This window comes from Mastacembelus armatus, chromosome 22 (assembly GCF_900324485.2).
Source record: "Mastacembelus armatus chromosome 22, fMasArm1.2, whole genome shotgun sequence".
Lineage (NCBI taxonomy): Eukaryota > Metazoa > Chordata > Actinopteri > Synbranchiformes > Mastacembelidae > Mastacembelus > Mastacembelus armatus.
In genome coordinates, this window is record NC_046654.1 from 19263917 (window position 1) to 19285430 (window position 21514).

The 21514-nt window shown below is 40.7% G+C and overlaps 1 protein-coding gene across 1 annotated transcript; it reads right to left on the reverse strand.

Annotated features, from left to right (window-relative positions):
- Positions 1–14840: 14840 nt before the first annotated feature.
- Positions 14841–16587, reverse strand: LOC113130266 (uncharacterized). The gene is made up of 3 exons (XM_026306777.1): positions 16065–16587; positions 15840–15975; positions 14841–15596 (listed from the first exon to the last, which is right to left on the reverse strand). Exons 1-3 carry the CDS (start codon positions 16262–16264, stop codon positions 15207–15209), a joined length of 726 nt encoding a protein of 241 aa, XP_026162562.1. The 5' UTR covers positions 16265–16587; the 3' UTR covers positions 14841–15206.
- Between the last annotated feature and the right edge of the window lie 4927 nt (positions 16588–21514).

Consider the following 21514-nt stretch of genomic DNA (forward strand, 5'->3'; position numbering starts at 1 on the left):
GGGATAGGCTCCAGCAGATCCCTGTGACCCTGGTTAAGATAGATAATGAATGAATGGAAAATACTGTATTGTTGTGATTAGGGTTTTTTACATTAACTGGTTTGCTGAAGTAGTTTATTATAATGTTGACTTTTACTATAATGTTGGATCTAAAACACTGGTGTTTATCTTGCCTGGGGGAGATTAACCTCCTGTCCTGTTGCAGTAAAATTATTAACGTTAGCTTGTTTGGCTAAATGTGCTGTGCTCACTGCTCGGTCAGCCTGTGTGTCAGTTACAGGTATCACGCTGGAGAAAGAGTGCTGTTGTAGCTATTCTAACAAAACTGCCTCCACTATTTTAACTAAGATGCAGACGCAGCAGAGCTTGCTTGACTGGAACAGTAATTACATGGCTCTGTGATGGCTCTGTAGCCAATGCAAAAGCAAGCCTGTTTTAAAAATGTTCCTAAATTGAACCAGCTCTGAACTGGCTCTATCCTTAGCTCCGAACTATCACTTAGGCCATTTTGTTTTTGTGATGTTTTGTGATGTTGTTGGTAGAGCATGTCAACCTAGTCAAGTCTCTTTTGATGAAGAGATACAGATAAGCTAATTCAGCTTCTTGACTGCATTATGATGGTGATGGGGTTGTTGAACCATACCAAATATTTGAAACAGAAATGAGTCGATGAATGTTTTGGTAACTTAGTATACAAACAAAGGCGTAGGCTGTGTGTCTGTTTCTTAGTGACAGAGAATTGAGTGAGGCTAGTCTGACTTGCAGTTGCAGTTAGGCCCTCCATGGCAGGCTTTTTGAAATGACTTCTGGGCAGTACGAAAGACACTTGTGGCGACACAGGGTAGAGAAGGTGGAATCCAATGGAAGGGCTATATGCAGTAAAGTGTAATGGAAAGGGCTGTAGTATAGCTGAGTGACCCTATGTCCTGCCCCATTTTCACTGCACTTATCAGACAATATGGAAAATCTTCCACCTTTGGAGAATTAAACATTTTCATATTGTGAATAATGTTAATTGTTTTTATTAAGCAAATGCAGGCTACAGAAATTCCATTCCCATCTCCATTTCAACTCGAAGGTTCCACACAGAAAGAGACACCAGAGACCAGAACCTGAAAACTATTTATAATAATAATAGCTGAAGCTCCCAGTGCTTCTGGCAGGATGTTCAATTCAGGCAACTTGGCTCTACTTAAAATCTTGGCTAAATCCTCTTTTAAGAGATTTGCTTCGGTTTTTGCTCTGAACCTATTGGTATGTAATCTCCCTAGTTTGTGACTACAGATGAGGATTGGCATGAAAAATTGACTGATAGACTTTAGAGAACAGCTCATCCTTCAATCTAGCAATCTGCTGTACTAAACACGTTTGGTGTGAAGTATCCTCATTACTACTTACTTTTCATCAACCTTCCGTTGTGTAGACAGTTCACCCTACAAAGGCCCAAGATCCTAAATTGCTTTACTCGTGGAGTAAAGCATCTTCTTCCATATCCATGCTTTACTCCATGCTTCTCTGTTGTGGCAGAGCACCATATTTTGAGACCTCAGGCTTCAGACTGTTCCTCATCATCTACTTTGAATGTTACCACTAGAATTTTTTCTAGGATAATCCTGGCCTTAATGTTGTCAGATATGTTGCCGTTGTTTAGAAAGGAGGTTTTGAAAACCTCTCAAATCTGTTCAGGTATTTCGGAGGACATCTATCAGCTAAAGTTCTGCTATTTTCTTAGTACTTTGTTATATGATGGTGTGTCTTATTTAGTAAGAGGCTGATTTGTTTATTTGTTGATTTGTTAATTATTTAATCTTCGGCTTACCCTGGGGGTTGTTATTTTCTTTCTTGATTAGTGATTTCTTTCATGTCAAGTATATATGCTTACTGATTTTTTTATTGCCCATGTGCTTCAGTATTGTTAACTTCCTGTTATTTATGGAAGCAACTTATTTAAATTACTTGTAGTTATGTAATGTTTCATTCAAATCTTCACTCTTCCATGTCCTCATTTGTTATTTGTAACTGTTTCATATATTTAAGGTTATTTAGTTTTTAACTGTATGAATTATTTTTGAAGGTTGACAATTTTTCTTTTTTTCTTTTCAAAATCTTTCAATATGGGCTTAGAAACTTGGAGTTGAGGAAAGAGCTTGCAATATAAAGGTTTCTTGATCACACTGTAGCTTACATAATTTACCTAAATTTGATTTCCATAAGATAATAAAGATAATAAAATACTGGAATGTTTCTGTATCTAACACAGCACAAAAGCAAGAACACATAGAAACTGAAGATGATAGATAAAAGTATTGATGAAATAAATATTCCACATACTGACCACAAATGTAATTTCATGGGAAAGCACAATATTGGTGACTTACATTGGGAAGTGGTTCTAATACAAAAATGTTTTATCTTGACAGGATTCAGTTATTATTTTCAATATCTGGTATATAAAAGTGCATTATCAACAATGTTGTTAAAACTTGGATCCTGTGTTTAACCTATTTTAAAACCAGCTACGCCAAAATCATGTTCAGAAATATTCATGTACTCTCCAATATGATAATAAAAGAAAATTTCTTTGGTGCAATAAGTCATAGAGTGAATGTTTGAAAAGTCACTTGAAGAACATTAAGTAAAGCTTCACACCTGTTCTTCAGATTAAACTGGGGAAAATGTGGATATGGTTGAAAGAAGTCTCTGAGATGTTGGAGCATAACAACATTGCACTACATTCATCTTTGCCTCTTAGACACAACCTAATTATTCTGACTAAGCCAGCGTAAGTCCTACATTTTCACAAATGGACTAGAACAATACATGACCCATATCACATTATACTGTTGTACTGTATAATTGTTTATAACTTTAGACAAATAAATAAACTGACTGTCATCAACTGACATGCACAGATTATTATATAAATTGCATTCCTATGAAAGCTAAAGCAAAGAAGGGGGAGGTCATAGTCAGAGTCAGATTACTATATTTAAGCCCTTACTTTAATATCTTGGTGGGGCAAGGTGAATAAAGATTCTCATTAGGGGAAATATGAAATTATGAAGAAAAGGCAAATATTTATCTTTCAGCTTCAAATCATTAACACTGCAAGATTTGACTTGATATTTATGAATGTCCTCAATAGTCACATCAAAAAATAATCATAGGAGATTCATAAAATGGAAAAGGGCTCTTACTGTCATGATCCATGTTTGGGACTTCCTGTGTGTGGACTTTAATTTTGGGGTTTTATTTCCTGTGTCGCCTGGTTTTATCCCAGGTAGCTTTATGTTCATCTGTTTTTATTAGTTTCACCTGTGTCTGCCTGTTTCCCTGTGTATGTCTCTTCCCTAGGCAACTAAGGTGTTTAGCCTCACCTGATTAGTCATCAGTGCAGGGGTATTTGGACCTGCTCTCTGCCTCACCTAATTGCTGGATTGTACTGTTGTTCCGCTGTGGTTCTGTAGCACTATTGTACTACCTCATCCTGATCTGTTCCCTGTGTGGCTTCATCCTGCTCCCTGCATTCAGCTTCATGTCTACTTGGCTCCTGTTTCCCATGAGTGTCTGTCACCTGCCTGTTCCCTGTGTGTGGCTCCCGTCTCCTGTGCCTCCTTGGCGTTAAGCTTATATGTGAGTCTGGTGTCTCCTTGTTGTTCCCTGTGTGAGAGCGCACACTTCTTGGAGTCTCTGTGGTCTCTCTCAGCTCCTGTGTTCCGCATTCCTGGACTCCAGCTTCCCTGCTGGTTGTTGTTCTCCTGGCTCACTGAGCAATGGTGCCACAGTCTCATGTATTCCCCAAGTCCCTTTCTGTTCCTTTTCTGTATTTCTGGACTGAAGCATTTCACCTGGCTCCAGCTTCCCGTGTACATAATTCAGTTTAGTGTTTCACTTACCTGTGTCAATAAAGTGCCTCTGTCTGCAACGTGGGTCTGAGCAAACTGAGGAACCTCTGCGGGTTGTTCCACCAGGTATGCGGTGTTATGCTGAGACACCACAGGTTCTGATGGTGCCACTCAAACTTCGGTACCTATTTGTTGTCTTTGAGGTCTAGGACATATTTTAATATGTCATATATCATTTTGTTAGGATTGTCTGTCTCCAGTCCTCCTTCTAAGCCAAATTAAGTTCTTCCTTCTGTTTTGTGTTTCTAGGTTGGTACAATTCAATTGTAGTGAATTAACACAAATTGGGCTAATGATGCAAATTGGGCTAATAATGCATTCAGCGTCATTCTCATCTTCTAAGTCTCCAATTTGCTTTTCTGCATTCGAGACTTGGTATACAATGTTTAGTGAACCAAAGGCAGGAGAATATGGTCACATTCCTGAGTGAGGCAGGAGTGATATTCTCTGACAATTTATGACTATGAAACTCTGTGACCCATTAAGATAAGCAACCAGGGATGGTACAAGTACTGCAATGTCAAGACTCCCCTTTTCACAAAGAGCAGGCCAATGCCCCTCATAAATAGAATTCCTCTTAACAAACAGACTCCCCCTCCTCACCTCCTGCCATAAATATCTTAAGATTATTCACTTTTCAGGCAAGACCTGAAACCTATAAAAGGACTTATGAACTGGTCTTCATATCATGTTCTTGCTTGCTTTGGTTGATAAACATGTAACGTGTGACCAGAACTACGGAGCATCATTGTCAGACTATGGTGTGATATAGAAACTGTGCTATTGTTTATGTTATTCCTGCTTGTAGTTAATCTCTATATAACTATGAAGTTTTATTGATTTTCATTTATGTTTTTGCTGTACTATTCTGACTGACTGATTAGTTACTAAGTTTGTCATGTGTTTAAACTTTGCGGGGTGGGTCTTAAAACTTACAACATTTAAAGAATATAACATTACACAGAAAAACACACCTGAGAACTGAAACAAAAAGAGAAAATAAAAAGAACCGACCCAGAAGCAGACTTGAACACTGAATATGAACACTTGGAACTGAACTCTGAGGAACTGAACACCCCAAAGAGAACAGAAATGGACAAAGTTCCAGACAGATTCAAAAAAAGTTAACAGATTTCCAGACTCAGAGATCCTCTCTGTCCCTGAGGAGAACCATGAAGTAGAGATTATTTTACTGCCCAGCAGAGGTGAAACAAAGACATTCTCCCTGCGTGTGGCTGTCCTCCAGCTGACCATCTCACATCAACCAACTCCATGAGATAACCCTGCAGCAGCCAGAAGGAAAGCGAGAAAAGGCGACGAACGGACCCACCCCCGAAGCCCAAGACTCCGGGGAACATCTATACTCTCTCCTACTCCCGCTGACAGACTGCAGTCGGACCAGCCCAAAGACGAACAGACTGAGCCTCAGTAAACCCAAGGACATCAAGTAACCTGTGGCCGTGCTGGTTGTCTCACAGTAATCAGTTGTTCTCCATAATTACTAGAGCTTCCTCCTAAACTGTGTTTAGACCTCAGACTCAAACACAGAACATAAATTTATTTCAAGATCTCTTTTCCATCACTGCAAACAACCTACTGTTAGGCTGTTATAACGTTTTATTCATTAATTCAGCTAATTTCTCTGATCAGTTCTCCCTCCATTTCCCCCTATGTAAATAGCAAGTATATATATATAGCTGAATAAATCTTAAAAAGACAACTGACTTGCATCATTATTATTTCACACAGTAAATACGTCACTGAATCGGGAGAACTCTCCCTCAGATTGCAGACTGATATCCTGTATTACTAATTAATTGACTGGTTGATCCACCAACAAAGGATCTGCTGCCACAAATTATTAAAATGGTTTATGATTTATCTCAGCATAAACCTGTGCAACACACGTGGTCCTTGTCTCAACAATTACTGGATGTACAGTATTGTCAGTGCAAGTGGCCTGTTAATGTTGTCTGTGAGTTGGTCATTAAAATTAAACCACACCCTCCCCTCTTCATGTTTCACGAAATGGGGAAAATTGGGAAATGGGGAACTCCTACAGTCAATGGATAACCTGAAGTGCAACGAAAAACATTCAAAACATCTTCTTCTTCTTTTCCTTTCAGCTGTTCCCTTCAGGGGTCACCACAGCGAATCATCCGCTGAACTACATCAAAAAGCAAAACTGAACTTGCTAAATAATTTAATGCAGTGTAACTTGTTCATGTTGCCAGTGGTTGCTCATTAAAAACAAACCCCACCTTTTCCATGCAGCAAAAATCACAACCTAAAGTGCATGAACAACTGAATCACACTGAATTTAATAATTACATTTCATGTAGTAGGACCGTTTCTTAGCAATGCTAGAACGTGTCTTGGAACAGCAACCACAACAGATTAGATCATCTGATAGGAATGACAGGCATGTCCACAGGAGTCAGCCATCTTCAGTTAGGCCATCAACACTGTGTGCTGTTTGTGGGGATTCCACTCACACTACTCGTCATCACTGAAGTGCTAACTGTCTGTGCTTTATCTGCTTTGCAGCTGGTCATTCCCGTGGCGAGTGTCCCAAGGCTATGGTTGCGTCATCTAGTGATGCTTCACCAGCAGCTCAGCAGGGGGGAAACTAGTGGGCCAACATGTGAAGGGGGAAGTGTTAGGCCTGATTGTGATCCCCCAGTTGCTATAGATGTTGACGATATGAAGTCTGTCTACTAAAGTGTGTGTGAGGAAAGAGAGTTAGGGCAAAGACCTATCATTTAAAACATACAGAGACTGAAACCACATGATGATTTATTTTATGAAACTGTGACCTTGGGTGGCAAAGTGTCTGTCAAAGCGATGTTTGACAGTGGATCAATGGCATGCACTCTGAGTCCCAGTGTTGTGGCTTTGTTGTCACAACAGGCAGTGTGCAGGACTGATCTGTCCCATTCTGTACTGCTTGACATGGGTTTGTCTGGTATTGATATTGACGCCTGTGAAGTTTCTCCTTCTTGTAGGGAAAACTTGGTTGGTCTCCTAACTGAATATCAGTCTATCTTTTCTAGGGACAAGTTAGACTGTGGTAAAGTTTCAGGTTGTCTCCACAGGATTAGACTCTCTGATGAGAAACCCTTCTGGCTGCCTTGCCGTCGGGTGCCTCCCACCCAATACGAAAAGCTCAGGCGGGCATTGGATGAGATGGAGGAGCGGGAAATTATACGCAACTCTAGCAGTGAGTTTGCGTCTTCCCTGGTGCTGGTTTGGAAGAAGTCAGGTGATTTGAGGATCTGTAATGATTTACGCTGGCTTAACGCTCACACCATTAAAGATGCCCACCAGCTCACCCATCCAGCCGACGCCCTGGCAGCATTGGGTGGTAATGCTGTTCTCCACCATGGACCTGACATCTGGATACTATAATGTTGAAGTACATGAGGATGACAGTACACTGTACAAAGTACAGTGCTTTCACGTTGCCTTTCAGGTTGTATGAATACAATCGAATGCCACAGGGACTATGTAATAGTCCTGCAACATTCATGAGAATGATGCTTGGCATCTTCGGTGATCAGAACTTCCTGTCTGTTGTGCTATCTTGACGATGTCTTGGTTTTCGCTCCCACAGAAGACCTGGCTTTGGAGCGGTTGGAGCTGGTCTTTCAGCAACTCAAGGCTCACATCTCCGAGGAAATGCCACTTTCTCCAAACATCAGTTAAGTTTCTGGGCTACATTGTTAGCACTGATGGCATAACATCTGATCCAGACAAGGTGGCTGCTATCACTTCGCTGACAGAGACAGATCTTATGGAGCAAGTGTAACCTTATTTTGGTGTACACTATGCCAGACAGAAATAGTGAGCTAATAACTTAGACAAAGGTTATGTGGCTCTGACTGCTTTTAGAAGAAACTGGATCGACTCGCTGGAGCTCAATGCAAATGAATGCCAATGAAACAAACACACAGATGACGTTTCAACCATATATTAGAATAAGTATGAACATAAGTGGAAAACAAAACATGTGTATACATAAACTCAACATAAAACAGGAAAAAATAAACTGGGCCCTTGAATTCTCAAAAAAAAGAATCTTGAGAAGTTCAAAAAGTTCAGTGATTTATAAATCCAATTGTTGGTTTGTTATTCAGTTCCTATTCAGTTCATTAATTCTTCCTACCCCACCAGAACTAAGGCAGTTAACTTGATCAGGTTTTCCAAATGAAGGTTCAGGGGTTAGCTTGACATAGTGCAGGGTTGAGCCGATCCAGGTACGCCCAACTCGTATCAAATTCTATCAGGAAAAAAAACCTGACCTATAAAGGTCACAAGGAATAATCAATCTTTGAAGTCAAGTTCAATCACTGTTGTACAACATAATTTTTTCCTTAAAAGTCTGTAATATTTTTCACAGTTAAAGTTTGTTACTTTCTTTCTAAAATACTTTACAGCAAATAAATAGATCCCATAACCATGTTAAACCATGGTTTAACCATGTTAAATTAACATGGTTAAAGTTCCCAGAAGCTCAAAATCCCATAAACTCTCAAATGGCTAAATTGACCATTTTCTTAATGAAGTTCTGTATAGCGTTAGCAATTGCAGCTAACGGCTAATACTAGCGGCCTAGCGGCTAACAATAGTGAGAGTCAAATATAACCATTACTGCAGCAATATAGACTGCTACCATGAGTTATAAATGTGACTCACTGCTGAATGAGAAGATCTGAGCGTTTCAAAGCATAGTTTAGTTCAGTTTGAGAACGTTCTGGTTAATGCCATAAGGTGCTGCCTCAACATGCTGACCAGCAGGAGCCAAAGGAGGAAGAGAAAGTGACCCAGTTGACCTGGATATTTATACACTCACATGGAGTGAGACTGATTGGTTGAAAACCAGGAAGCAATTATTTCAAATAGTTTGTAGGTCCCTTTTTTTCCTGGGTTACACAAGGCACGAATATCCCTTCACAGAGAAGGGTTAGGTTTTATCTTGGTATGGTTGTGTTCTACCAGCAGTTCACTGAAAGTTGTTCACCTATAGCAAAGCCCTTGTTTGGTCATACTTCAGGAAGCAAAGGTCCTTGCGGGAAGGGGAGGAGGCGTCAGGTGGTTCAGCGGAAGCTGAGAATTGGACAGAGGACTGTATAAAATCCTTCAGTCAGTTGAAGCAAGCCCTGCTGGAACAGGTTAACTTGGCCCACCGTGATTTCAGTAAGCCCTTTGTGCTTTCAGTGGATGCCTCTTTTAATGGTCTTGGAGCCGTGCTGTCGCAGGTTTCTGTTGGTGGGTCAACCACGAGGCCGATCGCCTTTGCTAGCAAATCACTTAGCTATGCTCAGTTGAAATATCCTGCACACAGATTGGAGTTTTTTTTCTCTGAAGAGGGCTGTGTGCGACAAGTTCCATCATTGGTTCCAAGGTCATCAGTTCACAGTGTGGACTGACAACAATCCCTTGACATATGTTTTCTCCAAGGCTCATCTAGATGCATGTGAACAAAGGTGGATTGCCAAATTGGCTCCCTTTCAGTTTGACATCAGGTATATTCACGGTCCCGAAAATGTAGTGGTGGATGCTTTAAGCAGGGAGCCATTTGTGAAACCCAGTGCCCTCCATCGGCTAATGAGAGTGCCTTATGGTGACCTTCTGGCTGAGGCAGAGGCAGTGTGCACAAGTGGCGTACAGGAGGCTTTTCGCTGGTCTACTCACCCTCCTGATAACACCTCAGAAAGCAGAGTGCAGCAATTGCATGTGCTGGTGGTTTGTCATCACAAGATGTGGCGGCGGTCTTCCAAGTGCAGGGCGAGCAGGATACATGGGTGCGCCCTCATGCACTTCTGCTGCCTCAGTTCTCGCAGACGGTGTTATCATCTGAGCATGTTGGCTCAGAGTCACTCTCCTGGGATGTGTTGAGAGAAAAGCAGCAGTGTGATCCCACCCTGAGTAGGGTGATCTTCTTTGTTGAAAGGAGGCGACGGCCTTCCAGGCGGGAACATGTTAAAGAGCCTGTTGAGGTGGTGAGATTATTAAATTATTGGGACAAGTTGGCAATGTGTGTTGTATCGTGTAACTAAGGACATCATGACTAAGAGGAAGTCCTACTTGTACCATCCTCATTGCATTCAGCGGTGTTGCAGGGTGTCCATGATAATGCTGGTCACCAGGGACGGCAGCATACATTGTATCTGGCGAGACAGAGGTTTTATTGGCTGGGCCTAAGCCGGGATGTGGCGGAGTATGTGAGGTGTTGCAAGCGGTGTGTGGTGAGTAAGTCAGCTGAGCCCCCTGTGTGGATTTCTGGACGGCTGAAGACTCAGCCAACAAGTCATTGTATGTATTGGTTGTTACTGACCACTTCACGAAGATGGCACATGCCTTCCTGTGTCCGAACCAATCAGCTGTGGCACAATTATTTTTGCATCTATGGCTTTCCCCAGCGCCTTCATTCTGATCAGGGGGCCAATTTTGAGAGCACTTTAATCGCTGAGTTGCTGAGTATGGGTGGTGTCCAGAAATCTCAAACAACTCCCAACCATCCCATGGGCAATGGCTCCTGTGAGAGAATGAACAGGACATTGGGGATCATGATTTGTGCCCTGCCCCCCAGAGCAAAGCAGAGGTGGCCTGACGCTTTGAAAACTCTGACCTTTGCCTATAACTATACTCGTCATGAAACGACGGGGTATGCCCCGTTCTTGCTGATGTTTGGGACAATCAGAGTGATTTGTCTCCACCCACGGAGCCCGTGCAGACTTGGCAAGGGACATCCCTCTCCTGTTGCCAGTCTGCCTCATGCTGTTCGCAAGTTGTATTTTAATGAGCTCCGCTGATAATAATTAATAAGTAATTATTTTGCCTGATGTTCTGAGTTCAACTGTTCTAATGTGGTGGCTTAATGTTTCAATGGTAGTACTAAACGAAATTGTTAAAATATTTTACTTTTATTTAAGTGCACCACACGTGGAAAGCTGCTAGCTAAAGTACTATCATGATACTAATTCTGAGTTTTGCATTTTAGTGTGTATGTCAAGGAGCTCATTACTCATCTGGTGAGACATTGTGTCCCTGGTTTCCAGGACGTTACCAATAAATGGCGAGTTGAGCAAGAAGGTCCAGTCGTCTTTTATTAAATATACACAAAGCAGAGATGAGAGAAATCCACAATAGCGGAGTACATATCCGTTACACCAACAGGAAGTGATGCATTTGGGATTTGGTTTGTTTTGACATACAATGGAATTTAACAACTTACAAATAGTTTTTTGATATGTTGTAACACAAAATGGTGCATTTAGATATTTCGCCAAATAAAGAGGAAATATGCCATAAATTCATCATATATTGGTTGATAAGCATCAAACTTCACTGGTTATTGAGAACAATGACTATGACGATATACACATAAGCAACATGGCAGACTGATATAGCGCCACTGTAATGGGCTCTTTGCACATAATATACTGCCGCGCCGGAAATGCGGCTTGGTCTTTTCCGGTTTTGGAAACATGGCGCTGTTCTACACGAGATGTTTGCAGGACTTGCCCAAACTAGCAATAACTGACGTACATCGCATTTGTAAATCCTCCTCCAAAGCAACAAGCAGCAAATTAGAGAAGGGCTTTAAGATGTATGCCTCCTCATACATCCACGGCTATGAAGGTAAGTCTATATTCTTTCAAACTTCGTGACTTACGATAGCAAAAGGTTCGCTAATAAGCAATTCCGGTCTGTGACCGAATGTGCGTGTGGTAATGTGCTACTGTATACACGTTCCTAGTTATTTAAGCGGAATATGTGTAATGTTGTGTCAATACATGCTTGTGCCTAACTTCTTACTGTTTCAATATGTGTTTGGCATTAGTGTCAAATAAAGACAGAGCTACTAGTGAAGTTGCTGTACAGGCTTTCTGCTTCAGATCCATGAAGAAGCATGAAAAACCTCATAGTGTGAATGTAGGGCTGCACTGGTAATTTGTGTCAGAGTTCCGAGTTCATCAGTTCCTAAAGGTTCGAGTTCAGACTGTGTTCACTCTATTTTTGTTGTGTTTAACAGTAGTAGGAGCAAAAACTTTACTTTATTGTTGCTGGTGGCTACCTACCTACTGTCCTAACCTAACCCACGGGACACTGGCAAATGACAAGGGACAGTAAGCACATCAAATGGGATAGTGGGTGAGTGGCACGAGGCAGTAGCACGGGACAGTGTCCGAGACAGTTATACCAGTGGCATGGGACAGTGCACAGGACAGCGAGTGAGTGGCTTGAGTCACCAGCAACAAAATATTTACTGTAGGTACATCACATTATACACTGGGTGAGTGCCATGTGAGAGTTGGCAAGTGTCACAGGACAGTGGCGCAGGATAGTGCACAGGACAGTTGATAAGTACCACAGTGCAACTGTCACGTGACAGTGATGTGAGCCACCAGCAGCAGTACAGTACAGTTAGGTTATTGCTCCTACATTTGGCCTTTGCTATCACTTTGTATATGCTCAACTTTTCCAAAAGCTGTTCAAGCTTTCGGTGCATTTTTTGTTGTTCTTTATATGATACATATTGATCCCCTAAAGGCACATGGGGAAAGGATAAATAAAAATAAATGAAATGTCTCTGGTGTGCACACACACCATAATTATTGAAGTTTTGTGTGCACACCAGAGACATTTCATTTATTTTTTCCCCATGGCCACTTAGAGGCTTTGTAGGCCATGTTCCCTCTGGCCTTTGTTACTGTTTTGCATTTGTTTTGGTGCATTCCAATGGGATTGTGTTTACAGTGTTCACATGATAACCCCCCTTTTGCAGTATTTACAACTTTGCATGCCAAATATCAAATTTATGACTTAATATTATTCCTTCCTTGGTGTACACCACTTCTCACGATTCCATTTGAAGACATCAAATTATGTGTTAAGATGAATACATTCATGCCAACAACTCACAAGTCCAACATGACCATAATAATGACTGACTATGATCAACAGATGGTCCTCAGGGACACAGTTCCTGTAATTATGGTGCAGTGCAGATGCTCATGTGTGGCAGGGACAGCTCTGTGCAACCACACAGTTGCCCTACTCTTCCAGACAGCTCACTTCTCCCAGGTAGGTGTGCCAGTTGCTATGCAATAGCATGTTTGTATGTTAGTATGTTTTACCTGCAACTGCAAACTAAGACCTCTGTTTAGAAATACTCCAAAATATCAGTGTAGTATTTTCAGACAGGTTTTCCCCAAACTTCACCTAGAACCTGCCACACCTAAACCTTACACATACAACCTTTTCATAGCTAAGACGCTCTAGCAACATGTATTTTATCACAATTTCAAAGGGTATAAAACCAGGTCCAGTTAGTGAGATGCAGGTTGTTAAGCCTGTGCAGGGTCGGATTGGCAGAGGAGGATTACGGTAAATAATAATTTAATTACTTTCATGATTTGCTGCCTCCATTGTAATGTCAAGTTAAATACATCTGTATATGTTTTAATTAAAGGAGTACCCTCTACAGAGGAATGACCGGCCCTCTTCCTGACCCATCAGTTCTTTGTGTGGCTGAGGTGTACAGCGGCTTAGATCCACTAGATATGCCCCTTGTGACAACCATGGGGATGAGCATGGACAAGCCACGTGTGGACTCTGAATTTGGACTTGTACAGAGAGGAAGCGTAATCTCCTATCAGCAGCCTAAACTTCTAACACACTGCATAGAGTTACATCAGAATGCCCCACCTCCTCCATGTCTTCCCCTTGTTACCCATCAGCTGTCACCAACAGAGTGTGTGTGGGTATGCACCGAAGAAGAACAATTGCATTTACAGAGCTTGCAGTTATCTATGGAGATGGCTCACAAAATTGAATCATCAACACGGGGCCAGAGCAAAGATCAAGACTGGCACATGCTGCGGCGAACAAGGATAACGTCCTCAAGATTTAGGGAAGTGTGCCATGTTAGGGGTTACAGCACTGCTGAGCATCTTGCAGAGCGAATTATTAGAGGCACCAGACAAACTGCTGAAATGAGGAGAGGTTCTGAAATGGAGTTTCAGGCAGCAAAAGAATATGCCCAGTGCAGCAGTGTGAATTACTCACCTTGTGGACTTGTAATTCACCCACAGGTTCCATGGCTAGGGGCCTCGCCAGATGGCCTTGTTTATGATCCCAGTGCAACACCCTCTTATGGTTTAGTTGAAATTAAATGTCCAAATTTGAAAAGTTACATTGATTGCAATTACCTACAGATGTCAAATGGTGCTTTTAAACTAAAGAAAAGCCATGCCTATTTTTGGCAAGTACAAGGCCAGCTTCTCATCACTGGACTTGAATGGTGTGACTTTTTTGTGTGGGCAGAGGAGGATTTCTTTGCTCAGCGACTGCACGCAGACAAAGATGTTCAAGGAGTAATAAGACAGAAGTGTGATCATTTCTACTTCAGCATTTACATGCCAAAGTATCTTTCAATGAGACATGCAAAGCTGATTGGCAGGTAAAGAAATCCTGTTCTGATGCGTTATTATGCATTCAAATTGTTTTTCAATTTTCTGACCTAATATTTTTGGTCTACACCACTTCTCATTGTACTCATGGTTCACAAACATGCATTTAGTTCCATATAAATGTAAGTCTTTTTTATTATTTTTTATTTTTTACAAAATACAGTTGAGTAAGAAATTTGTCTGATTTATTCATGAACTTTATACATTATGGTGTCATTTTACAACTTGTGAAAATGAAATAAAAAGAACATTGTTTATATGCTGTTGTGCAAGTTTACATCTGTTGTCACTGTTTTAGAATTCATTCAGAAATAAAGAATGCTTTCTGTCTGAAGTCAACTGAAATATCTATTTGAAGAGTTTGGTTCCAAACGCCTTAACTCTATTTTTGATTAATTTGAGTAAAAATGTGTTTTCTTTGGCAAAAAAAGTGGTATGATGATGAAAATCAATGTTTTCTGTTCCAAACCTTCAAATAGCAACTCAAGGTTGTAATATCATTTAAATCTAGATTTTTTAATATTTAAAGATTTTAAAAACATAGTATTTTTCAAAATGGAGTTAAGGCGTTTTGGAACCAAACTCTTCATTTGTCAACTATTACTTAACCCATGCCTTGACATGATGTTTATTTTGATAATTGCTAAGCAGGCAAGCCACTGCAAAAATTTCATTTATGCTGCCAGCAATGGACAAAGGTATGACAGAATCAAAAAGTTTATTCTCCTTCACCCTTCGAATGACACGCTCAACATGCACTCTTAAACGAGCAATTTTCTGTGTTAAGAGGACTAAAGAGTTCTTTATCACTTACTGACCCCTCCTAGAGTGACGAGACAAAGGTAACTGGACCATGGGGGGCGATTCCAATGAGTCCTTTCATTGTGCAGTGAGACTTGTATGTTGAAAACATCTCACTTTGGAGGAGAGGTGAGGATGGAGTTTGGCACTTGAGCTCTGTGCAATCTACTATTACCTGAGTATCAGGAAAATCTTTGAAGTCATCGGGAAGGTGAGCTTTAACAATCTCAGCATCAATCCAGATAGACACTGAGCCCAAGAGTGTGTACAGGTAGTTGGTCCATGAAGTGATAATGCGACTTACAGTGGAGGTGTGAATATTAAATCGGTTAGCCAAGTCCTGCTCCTTAAGACCAACCGACAAATACATTAGGAAAAGGAAGAGTTCATCAATGGGTTGCAGTGATTGTCTCTGGTGAGAAAACACACATACACAAACATATAAAAAAATATACATCATTCAAGATGTTTGTAAAACTAAAACGAAACAGTATAGTGATGTAACACTAATATGTCTAATAGGTAAAAGTGTGTGCAATTATCATTACTGCTGTAGGTCTATTATTCAAAATACATCAGCTTTAACTGAACGTTTTTGCATTAAAAAACGTAATGCAATACCCATAACCCTGTAATGAAAATTGCATTAACAAACCATGTGTGTTGGACGGACAGATGTTACTGCTTCATTCATTCTTTCAGCAGCTTTGGCCCTTGACGCACGGACCATTCTATGCACAGATGGTTCAACCAATTCCCAAAAAAGCATGAACTGACAATAACTGGGAAATCTATGGGAATAGAACAGAAACAGGTCAGATTACCTAACGTTACAATTTGGCCACAAACATGGTCTACGGGTAGCTTGCTCGTATCTTACCTTGTGTAGAATCGAATGTTGACGTCGGACTGGGCGAATCTTTCTATTCCAAATGTAGAGATAGGTTTCAGTTCCTGGATCTCTTTCATTAATGCATCTATTTTTTCTTCTAATTGCATATGTTTGTCGACTGCCATGTCCAGGAAAGCGGGTTCAGGAACTGAGGAATAATCATGATCAGCAGCAGGAGTGCAGTCCATAAGTTGCTCATCTCCTGCTGATGGCTCAGGTGTGCTTACTCTGTCCCAAACGCTCAGTCTTGGTGATGGAATGGAGTAATCGTTCCATTGAAACAATACAGGGACAGCTCCTTTCTGTAGTTGCCTTTTGCCCACCGCTGTTTTTGGCTGAATGATCTGTTCCTCCGTGAAGTGCAAACTGCAGACTTTGCTGTGTGCTGTGACCGTGAACTTATCACGACGAATATTTACCAGCCACCGCTTTCTGAGTTGAACATCGCGGGTGTTACGCCCCAGCCTAGGGGTTGCCGGAGCGTACCACGATTGTGGAGTTTTCCTCCAAACCTCTTCCACTCTCAACCAACACGAACGAGACGAACTACAATTAACAAGAATATTTATTCTGTTTAAACACAGAATACAATACAGAATGTACAAAACAAACAAAACGCTAATTTAGCCCTACTCAAACAAAAACGCTCCGTGAGCCCTACGATCTCAATCAAACAAAAGATCAAATAACAAAAACGCTAAACAGCCCTATAATAGCTAATCAAAAGAAATAACACAAAATCACAGGTCGCTAGCCTGGAAACTCCTAAAACAAACAGGAGAAAACAAAACACAAACGTAGCCTAAATCTCTAAGTATTTCTAATCTAAATAACGAAAATCCTATCAATACTAAACCTACAAAATCGAAACAAAAATCTAATCACTAACTAACTAATTGCGAAAACGAAGTCTTTATCAAATAGCTGGGAATGGCAAAGGTGGGAGAATAGCTTTCTCGAACAGCAGTCCGTGGGCTTCTTATAGTCCTTCCGGGAAGTGTTGGACCAATCCCGGAAGTCCAATCCACGGTCCTCGAGTCCACGCCCACTCCATCCTCCGTCACACCCACACACATACACACGTAATGGGGAGGGCCAATAACACACAACCACACACACATAATGACCCCTAGGGTCATAACAGCGGGGAAATCCGTGGAAGCTTAAAACGCCGTTAAATTTGGACGAAGACGTGCACATCGGAACACAACAATGTTCATGGTATTGTCTTTCTTGCTTCAGGAAAAAAACTCTAGTTTTTTTAAGGCTCATTCTCCACTACAGATTTACTGATGCAAAACCGGAAAAAGGTAAGTCGTATTACTCACAACGGATATGACGTCATGGTGTTATGTGCAAAGAGCGCATTAGTCCTTCCTGTGGCTAAATGTTGTGATTTGGCACTCTGTCATTAGTTCTGTATATTTGATGGACATTCCATGTTGAGAGCACAATCAATATTAACCCTCTGGGATCTAAGGGTGTTTTGGGGCCCTGGACAAGTTTTGACATGCCCTGACATTTGTGCTTTTTTTCAGTAAATTTTATGATGCTTGACGCTTTATGTCATTTCTCAAGGGACATGCACATAATTACCTGGTTCACCTCAGATTATTTCCATATAAACAGTGCGCTCAGTGAGAGACGGGATCACATTAGCTATAATGAGGTGAGACAGGAGAAACCGTGCCGCTCCTTACTTTCATACAAATTACATAAAAAGATATTATTTGTTTCGACTTCAATTGTTTCATTTAAACAAAGACATTTCAAGCTTTCTATGCATACAGTGGGTACGGAAAGTATTCAGACCTGTCACGGCGGGAGAGAAGGAAGCACTCGGGACCCAAGAGCAGATTCCGCTCAATAAGCTTTATTTAGTTCTTAGAGCACCCCATCTTGACAGAAAAAACCAGAAATGTAGAAATTTTTGCAAATTTATTAAAAAAGAAAAACAAGTGAAAAAGAGTGAAAAATTTAAAGGGGTCTGAATACTTTCCGTACCCACTGTATATTTCTAAACCAAGACAATTCAACCTTGTCAGCTTACAATTATTACTTACATGTCTTTACTTCAGCAAAAATGTCTTAGGAGTGACCAAGAGGTGGCCCTAAATGCAGTATGCCACCAGTGGCAAGTAGTTATTGAGATCTTGTCCTTGAACTAAAACAATCTGTTAGACTTCTAACAAGATGGTAACTCAGATGCTCCACATAGCATGTTTTAAAAGGCTCAATAATGAAGCAAACGTGTAGCTGACACAAAGTATATTTGAATAATTTTTCCAAAGTCTGGCAGTCCACTTGTACTCCCAGCAGAAAGAAACATTTCTTTTGAGTACTTTGTTCTACTCGGAATAATGTGAGAGGTCAGTCCAACTGTGTCAACATCACCGAACCTATTTAAAATGGCCTGTTGCACAGCACTGTCCAAAATTTTTAGTGGCACCTTAGACTCTTGTGATCTCAATCTCAGCCTTGAAGATGCTTGGCATTTCAAAATAATGTGCCCACTTGTGGCCAGAGTAAGCAGAATATTTTTAAAGCTGAGGGCATCACACACAATTTCCTTGAAAAAAGAATGTTTTGCCTCAAATCAAGGCTCCAATTCTCATGTCCATTACTACCTAACCTACCTTTATTTTTAAAAGTTGATGGAATCTTCTGAGGCCCGTTTGTCTTGTCAGAAAACTTAAAAGGAAAGCTTTGTATATTAACATTAAGCTCATCTAATGTGAAATACTTCTTGGAAATAAAATCTGCCAGGCACAGGCTTTGTTCAACAGGGATGATTCCTTCAAGTACATTGTGCAAAAAATCAGATGGAAAATCTGTGCATGCATGAAAACCTGCTATCAAGAGGACATTCTTGCTTCACACCATCAATGGCCACCAACTTGCTCTGACTTAAATCATTTACAGCTTTATCATACAACTCTGGTGATCATGACACAAATGTACTCTTCTAACATCAACACTTTGTATTTCTTCACGAGTAGCAAGATAAAACCTACAAAACTTGTCCACAGTGAAGGACTCCTGGAATCCACCTAAAGAATGTGCAACCAAGTTATCTGCAGCCACAGAGCAGACTGTTCCTTTCACATTACAACCAAACTTCTGAACAAATACCCCAACAGTTTCTAAATATTGAATGTTGTCATCAAAACAGCTTCATAGCCATATTTTTTTTACATGTTCAGTTTTGTACAATAAAGCTATGTAAATGAAAGACAGTGATTTGTGTTGTCGTGGTAAATTAGCTAGTACCCAATAAACACTGCAGATATTTCTGTCACTGATGAGATCAATTCCTCAGAGGTACAGTTATGTCCTTTTGAAGTATTTTCTATTGCTTGTCTGGTTATTTGTCCCGCACACTCACCAATATCAAATAATTCATCCACAATATGTTGAATGGCTGACTGTGACACGTGAAGGACTGCTTGCGTGCAAAGTAAAAGGGAGGCTATTCGTTGCTGAATGTCTTGCTGTAAAGGCTTCAGGCAATGAATCTGGTAACACTAACTCAAAGTCATCTTGCTCACCACTCACTTTGATGCTTTATACGTCTTGAGAGATCCTCATAGGACTTAACCCTCTGGGGTCTAAGGGTGTTTTGGAGCCCTGGACAAGTTTTGACATGCCCTGACATTTGTGTTTTTTTCAGTTGCTTGTAAACATATTAATGGCTAAAGTCTGATAACACTGTATTCAGTACAAACAGGGCTACAATATTACGTGAGCAGCAAGTTTAAACATGATTGTGTTTTTGAGAAAACAGCATTTATGCATGGTTAATGAAAAACAAAAATTTTTAAGTCACTGAAATAAGGCTATAAAACACATACAGAACATTGGTTCACAAGACTTTTGAGAAATGCATCTTGTTGCCAAGCAGCATGGTGGCTGAGTGGTTAGCACTGTTGCCACACAGCAAGGACAACCTGGCCTTTCTGTGTGGAGTTTGCATGTTCTCCCTGTACTTGCGTGGGTTTACTCCTGGTACTCAGGTTTCCTCCAACAGTCCAAAAAAAAAAAACATGCTTGTTAGGTTGATTAGGTTGATTGGTGACTCTAAATTTCCCATAGTAGTGTGTGTGGTTGTTTGTCTTTGTGTGTCTATATGTGGCCCTGTGATGGACTGGTGACCTGTCCAGGGTGTACCCCTGCCTTCCACCGGAAAGAGAGCTGGGATAGGCTCCAGCAGATCCCTGTGACCCTGGTTAAAGGAATAAGCGGGTATAGAAAATGGATGGATCTTGTTGCCTAAAGTGTTTGCTTCACAATGATGTGAAAGTCACTGAAATTGTTCACTCATTCACAGAAAACAAGATTTAAATTTTCTAAGACGCTTTTTGTTTAGAAAAGACATATGCAGGAACGGGTGTCTGACCATGAATAATCATGTTTCACCTGAGAAAAAGACCTGCACAAAGACCCGCATAACGAGCCTTTCAGTCAGAAATGTGGCTGAGAGGGAATTAGTGCAATACAATGCAAATGCAAACGTTCGTTGAGTCGTGTTTTTCCTCTGAGGACAAAGTAAAGTATTTGTCGTTGTCTGGAACATACAAATCGCTTCTTCACCCACGTAGCATGCCATCATTGAAACGCGCAGAAAAAGTGAGTAAATTTTATGATGAACCTTGACGTTTTATGCCACTTCTCGGGGGCATGCACAAAATTATCTGGCCCACCTCAGATAATTTCCATATAAGCAGTGCTCTCAGTGCAAGGCTATCAAGGTAGCTAAGGGATCACATTAGCTATAATGAGGTGAGACAGGAGAAACCATACCGCTCCTTATTTTCATTCGGATTAAATAAAAAGAGATAATTGACTTGAATTGTTTCATTTAAAGGAAGACATGTTGCTTCAAGCTTTCTAGACATATGTTTCTCACTTTTATGAGGCAAGTATTTGCTGATATTCAGGTTGTTTTATTTATGTCTGTGAAGAGAGATGACAGAGACAGAGAAAACAGAGAGCGCACCCTGTCTGCTTTCTTTATTTCACAAAAGCACAGCATTTTGTTGTTATTGAGAGTGTATACAAATAAAACTAGACCCTTTACAGATTTGAATGATATATTGCTCTTATCTATTGGCAACTGTTTCCGGGTAAGTGATTCACTTTCTATTGCAAGCATGTCGTGCTGTATAGTTCATCTACAAATTAGCAACAGACTAGCTTTAGTCTAACACACCTAAAAACTAACTAATCTCTCTAAACAATTCATTAACCGCTACATTCCGGTACTAGTCAAGTACCTTTCTATTTTGACCGGTATTTATTGCTATTTCCAGACTTAGTGTTCGTTAGCCTACCAGTTAGCTTAGCTAGCGAGTAACATGGCTTCCCCCTCTCTCTCTCTTTCCTGCTCGGTGTGCCACGTTTAGTTATTCCTCTGCCTCCTTTAGTGATAATGATACCTG